Below are 6,314 nucleotides of genomic sequence, written 5' to 3'. Positions count from 1 at the left end.
GGAACTTACTATACAAATGTTTCAGCCTAATGATTGGGGTCTGGATTCAACGATTGCTACAGCAGTGGAGGTACGTTTGTTTGACTTGTCAACGGCAGCACATGTTGACCCATGTCAGCATTCCATTCGCTACCATCCGCGGAAATGTGACAAATGCAAGAAATCAGGCAAACCTTGCATTGTTCTGCCGGACAAAAAAGTCGGATGCATACGACTCGTTTGCACGAATTGCGACAGGACAAAGGTGACTTGCGCAATTGATGGAATGGGGGTCCGGGACAGGTTGCAGGCTCAAGCCAAAGCAACGGCGGTGACACAAGCCGCCGATCGTCCCAAGCGCTCCAGGTCGCGCGTCCCCAAGGCCCGAGCTGTCAGCGAGATGTTGAAAAAGGACCCACCGGCACCATTGACCATGCCAGCCGTGCCTTTATCCACCCCTGTTGTGAAAGAAATTGACGAACGTGGTAGTGAGTGCAGCTATCTCAGAATAGCACTTGTCCTTATCCGCAACTGCCTTAGATGTTGAGAAACAACCGATAAATTTGACAGTGACTCCTGTGGAAGAGACGCTGGTCTCACTCATTGCCAAACCCGGGCAGACCAGCCAATCGGAGCAAGTCCACCCTATGGGAGTCGATCGTCCAGCGGAACAAGAGCCAACCGCAAAAGACATTCTGCAGGCCATCCGGGACCTTGGGAGCAAGTTTGACCTCCTTGCCACCAATGAGAGGGTGGATGCATTGGATGCCAAGGTCAATTCGGTGGAGGAAGTCTTTGGCCATCGGCTGGCAACTTTAGAGTGACTCATAAATTCATCCGATGCACAATGGAAGGCCATGTCATCGTCGGTCAGGCATTTGTCAAATTGTCTCCGGGACCACAAAGACGACCTGGAAGCCCATCGACCTCGTGTAAACACCACGGCCTACGCTCCTCCACAGCACCCGACTGCTCAACTTCCGGGGTGGCTCCATGGCGCCGGGGGTGTTGATGATGTGGGCATCTCTACGGTTGGCAGACAGTGGATGCATGCATGGGACCCATCTGTAGCGACTGGTGTGCAAGGCTGCCTCGAAACATCCGCATCGGCTGCACGGACAGGTTATCATCATGATACCCCTGTTATTCACGCAAATTCAATCAAATCATCCCGATTGTCCAGCACGCCGTCAGCAATGTCCGATAAGTAGATTTATGTCATATCCGGATCGACATTGAGTTGTGGGGCTGGCGTCACCTAATTTCATGCAGTTTTGCCTACTACTCGGTTTATATGCTTTGCTTTGGATACTAGTGATGTAGCTGTAGTTGATTGCTCTACTGGATTGACATTACTAGTTTCATACAATATAGTCAAATCCGACGTAACTTTGGAATGTAAAAGTAGGAAACAAGATGACCTCATGGTATGCAACTGGTAAAGACCCACCCGTCCGATTTCGCATATGATGTTGTGAAGAGTCGGCAACATGGGATTGAATCCTCATCCAATTGAGGAGAGTCTGGGGCGCAGGCGTGCATCACAATGAATGCCAATGTCCCGATATCACGTTCTACATCCGTCATAATCGACTAATTGCACGCATATGTGCGTTCCCTACCGACTGTCGAGATTCCCAGGCGTTCATCAGCGGCGGCAGTTTGCAGTTTGTATGTGGAATCATTGGAGGAACCAGGACGGTGAACTGCCGGATCATTCTTATGCACTCGCAAGGACATCGATAGATTACCCATGGACGATGTCACTGATTGCCAACGCACATCCGAGGCAGTGATCTGTTTCTCCAGCTCCATTAGCCTCCATCCAAACCTGTCCTCCACCGAATCAACCCTCACATCCAACGTGTCCACCCGCTCATTGGTTGCAAGGAGATCGAATCTCCTGCCAAGGTCCTGGATGCTTCGGAGTATATCCCTTCCGCTAGGTTCCGGCTCCGAAAGATTGGTGGGTAACGATGGCTGAAATGGCGCTGGGATGGATGCTATTGCAGGGAGCGCTGCTTCCGAGGGTGTGGAAAGATCCGACGACCCCATGTTGTGGGGTGCCAGCGGAGCCTCGTATTTAGGCCTCGTGGGTTTTTCTATGTCAGGGGCAAAGCTCAGTGAGTTCCAATGATACCACCGAGAGGCATACCGTTCAGTGTATCATCCACGGCAACCGTTTGCGCCGCATGCGAGTTGGAACACGTGGCCGGTTTCGTGGTCTTCGCCAGAGCAGATTTTTCCAGACTTTTGGCGGCAGGGTGCGACTTGTTTGCCCGTGTACTGGGACGTTTGGGAAGAGGATTGATATTCGCTTCGCCCACAGCTTCCTTCGCCTTTACTTGCAACCTCTGCCTCACACCAGCGCTGTCGATCGTGCAGGCGATCTTCATTTCATCGCAGTTTGCGCAGGCTAGTCTGGTGAATCCGAACTTCTTGTCAGGAAGAACAACGCAAGGAACCTTCAACTTGACACATTTGTCACATTTCCAGGAGTGGTAGCGAACGGATTGCTGGACCATGGGTCAGCAAACATTGACAGCATGCATTTGCTTGCCTACTTACCTCCACCGTTATGGCGATGTTGGAATCCAGACCCCATCTGGCAGGCTAAAAGCGTGGAAGTAAGACCCGAATTCACAGAGGCAGAGACGACTCACCCTGGTTTCTTCATCCCAAAAGCCTCTGTCGTCCAACCATTCTGGTGCGGAAGTACCTGCTGATGTGGCATCTGGAGCCACAACATTGAATGTCTTGACCGACAAAGCCTTGTGCTATATCAATTTCCGGTGAGCAATGACCAGAGATATACTATGAGAGTCACCTTAACAATAATGGTACCAGCGGCCCTGTGGTCCTCTTCATCCGACATAAACTTCTTCTTCTGTTTGCGAATTGGTTTCTGGGATATGGGCGTTTGTGTGAGTCCGCTCAATGCCTCCGCTTCTTTGCTATCATTGTCGCTCTCTTCTACTTTCCTTTTCGTCTTCCTGGGCCGCAAGGTTGTCTCCGGTTGTGTCTTCATGCCTCCAACCATAGGGATATTGTGTCTCACCATCACGGGAGCGATGGAATACGGAAGGGGGGTCAATGCCTCCCATGCTGTTGTGTCGGCAGCGCTACTTCGGATGTCCGATACCATGGGTTCCATTACCGGAACCTCCGAGGTTTGCAACACGGGAGTGCTAGGTACGAATGTATTTGAAACAGATGGCGTCGCCGGCATCATTACAGGGATGGATTCTGCAAGAGGTTTTGCAGCCTCCTCCGGGACCGCCGACGCCGACGCGGGGGGTTTGTGTTCGGGCAAGGTGGAGGGGCGGTAGTCCACGGTCTTGTGAAACCGCGGGTGACTCCTAATGCGCGGGTCGTCGTCTATGACGGTCCTCCAGTCGGGCAATGACACAAAAATGCCAGCCTTGGAGTGCTCCCGTACTACGGCGGCACAGGATAGCAGCTGAGGGGAGAACGATGTCGCGCTTCCCCCATACAGCTTCAAATCTTTTGCCTGCACCAAATGTAGTTAGTTATCCAAAACACAGTATAGATCTAGTCGAGCAAAACTCACCAGGTGTCTGGTGATTTCATCCGATAACGTCAGTGTGCCTGGATCACTTTCCTTTAATTTCATACATCGCTTCATCAATGATTGTACAGTCTCGAGCGTAGCCTGGAGAGCGTTGTTTGCTATCTCCGAAGGTGTCATAATTGCGTATAGAAACTAGTGAGCAACGGGTGATGGTATACGCAAAGAAAGATAACTTCGATTCTTTTTCATAAGTCTCGGGATTTATACCAATACTTTGGTTATGGGCGTTTCCGAGAACGCGTGGCCATTATGGAAGCACGGTGCTGTGGACCTGTTAACACCATTATCACGTAATACAGCTTATTGTCCCACGCATTCCACTGCCACAACCACAGTGCCACAGTCGGGTGATCCACATATGGAAGTACATCTTGGCCCATTGTAATCCTTCCCTGACCTCCTTATTTTACACAAAACAGTCATGTTTGGAAAGCAAGTTCGCTTTGCTACAGCGGTATATTCGGATGACGATGACTCGGTCACCAGTGCCACTTCTGATAGTAGCTATGTCAATTCCTCTGACTCACTCAGATCTACGCGTAGCGACTCTCCGGAGGTAGCACAACACAAATTCGAAGGGCCCCTCGCCTGGTGGTGTGGATATACCCCATTGGACTCATGGATTCCGCCCGTACTTTCCCAGATCCCGAGGTTTAAGGGCCTGATTGGAGTGGAACCTTATATAAGGTTCAAACGTAAGTCGGCTGTCGAAGCTTCTGACCCGGGAATGCTCATAACTCTCCCAGAATATAATTTGGCTGATGAGGTGCAGTTGAGCCAAGAGTGGACAAATGATCCCATCGCAAACAGGGACATAAGTATGTTATTCTCTGGCCTGACTTGAATCACTAAGCTAACTTTATAACACAGGATATGACATGTGCTTTTTCGGAGAATTTGATGAAGTTACAAGCATGCTAGCTGGTATGTCACATCCCGTCACAATATAGAGATATTCTCATCCTTTGTTAAAGATATCCATGTCCTTGACATGACTCACGGTACTGCCATTGCAGCAAAGGCCATTCCACGATCCCGGGGACTCACCAACTTGGACTGGTCGCCTCTCAGTCTGACGCAGGTGAATAGTGGTTCCGTAGATGAACCCATGCATGAAGATAAGGGGCCGGATAGAGGTGAGCGCCCGCATACCCTGCTCGGGTGAAACTAATCATTAGCATAGCCGCGGATGATACCGCCGGATCACTAACAATGGACCCTTATGATTGCGGGTGGGAGGACGCACCAGCTGCAGAAGATATCCTCTCGAGCTTGTTCTCAGGAGAGCAAGCAGATCCTTATGACTGCGGATGGGATGATCGCATGGAAGTCGATACACCGGGAGTGAAGGAAGACTCAAACAACTTTGAACGGGAGGATGAGTCGAAGAATGGTCTGGTACCGGGTCTGCCTATGGTTGAGGAAGAAGACGCATACGACTGCGGATGGGAGGATGCTGTAGATGCGCAACCCACGGCCTCGTCGATGACAATCGGCCATCAAGACGATCCATATGATTGTGGATGGGAGCATCGACCAGATGATGGTGCTGGGCTCACGGACTCGGTTATGACAGTTGAATGCGCAGAAGATCCATACGACTGCGGATGGAGCAATCAGCAGGATGATGGTGCAGCATTCATCTCCAGTGTTGCAACAGAAGACCTGTACGATTGCAGATGGGAGGAAGAAAAAGATCCCGACAGTGCGTCCCCGGTCGCGATTCCGGAGGACCCTTATGACTGCGGATGGGGAAGTGATGCCGACAACCAGGATATTGCATCAAGACATGACCCTCAAAACGGACAAATTGGTCGCTGGACGAACAGTCCGACTCCGATGGATGGGCTTTATATAATCGACCTGACATCGTCTTCTGGATGTAAGTTAGTCCTGATATTCTATACTTGTCGCTAATCGTATTGCAGCTCCCAAATCAACAAGAGACGCCAGATATGGGCCGATGAGCATAGAGATACCGGAAGTAATCGACCTCACGTCGGATGCTGGATGTGAGTGTTTTCGGATATGTTGTATATGCTGCTAATCGTGTAGCTTGCTCAGCATATTCGCATGGAGTGTCCCAACGGAACACGTTTCAGGAGGCCAGCCTGTCGATGCACCGTGCCATCCAGCGCCTGAACAACATCGGTACTGATCAGCGTAAGTCGTAGTGACTTGTAGAATGGTTATACCTTACATATATTTGGAACAGGAAATGCATCTACACAAAATATGGTCAAGCAAAATCCTGCTGGCATGCCCGACTCACTTCCGGCAGCCACATTGCGGGCGAACCAAAGGCTCATAGGTGCATACGCAGACGTTCGGGACAGAGTGACAGAGCTCGGTGAGGATGTTGTTGCAATCTACCGATTGCTGGACATCCACAGGCGCATTATGGATCCGTTGGATGCCATGATAACAAACCTTCAGCAAGGTGATCGGTAGACATCGGTTGATTTGAGAGGATTTATAACTTTCATTCATAGAAAGAACCATGTAGTAGTAGCATTATGTATCACCATACAAACAAAATGTACAATGTCCATGTCTCTGTATCCGAAGAAAACCGGAATAGAGAGTTATGATACAAACCATGCAGCATAATTTCGTGCTCAAGTTCTTACATAGTCGGTAGCATATCGGGAGTTTGGTTTGCGCGCACGCGTCGTGGGAAGGCGGTTGGATGTTTTGCTCTGGGTGCGTTTTGAAGGAGATCCTTCCATGGATTCTTCAGCGA

The 6,314-nt window shown here is 50.2% G+C and overlaps 3 protein-coding genes across 3 annotated transcripts; 2 read left to right on the top strand and 1 right to left on the bottom strand.

Annotated features, from left to right (window-relative positions):
* Positions 1-16: 16 nt before the first annotated feature.
* F5891DRAFT_1198428 (uncharacterized protein) lies at positions 17-1,190 on the top strand (the record flags this gene model as incomplete). Its single annotated transcript, XM_041368629.1, has 4 exons — positions 17-70; positions 119-467; positions 520-770; positions 834-1,190. 4 exons carry the CDS (start codon positions 17-19, stop codon positions 1,188-1,190), a joined length of 1,011 nt encoding a protein of 336 aa, XP_041217622.1.
* Positions 1,191-1,572: 382 nt separating this feature from the next.
* On the bottom strand, positions 1,573-3,688 carry F5891DRAFT_987253 (uncharacterized protein; the record flags this gene model as incomplete). The annotated part of the gene is made up of 6 exons (XM_041377879.1): positions 1,573-2,081; positions 2,135-2,495; positions 2,548-2,592; positions 2,643-2,756; positions 2,807-3,490; positions 3,551-3,688. 6 exons carry the CDS (start codon positions 3,686-3,688, stop codon positions 1,573-1,575), a joined length of 1,851 nt encoding a protein of 616 aa, XP_041217621.1.
* Positions 3,689-3,992: 304 nt separating this feature from the next.
* F5891DRAFT_987252 (uncharacterized protein) lies at positions 3,993-6,022 on the top strand (the record flags this gene model as incomplete). The annotated part of the gene is made up of 8 exons (XM_041377878.1): positions 3,993-4,266; positions 4,318-4,389; positions 4,442-4,495; positions 4,546-4,707; positions 4,755-5,453; positions 5,500-5,583; positions 5,627-5,734; positions 5,787-6,022. The coding sequence occupies 8 exons, from the start codon at positions 3,993-3,995 to the stop codon at positions 6,020-6,022; spliced, it is 1,689 nt and encodes a 562-aa protein (XP_041217620.1).
* Between the last annotated feature and the right edge of the window lie 292 nt (positions 6,023-6,314).

The sequence above is a fragment of the Suillus fuscotomentosus genome (assembly GCF_016647785.1).
Source record: "Suillus fuscotomentosus strain FC203 chromosome Unknown F5891scaffold_151, whole genome shotgun sequence".
NCBI classification, from domain to species: Eukaryota; Fungi; Basidiomycota; class Agaricomycetes; order Boletales; family Suillaceae; genus Suillus; species Suillus fuscotomentosus.
This window is presented reverse-complemented; position numbering and strand designations above follow the sequence as displayed.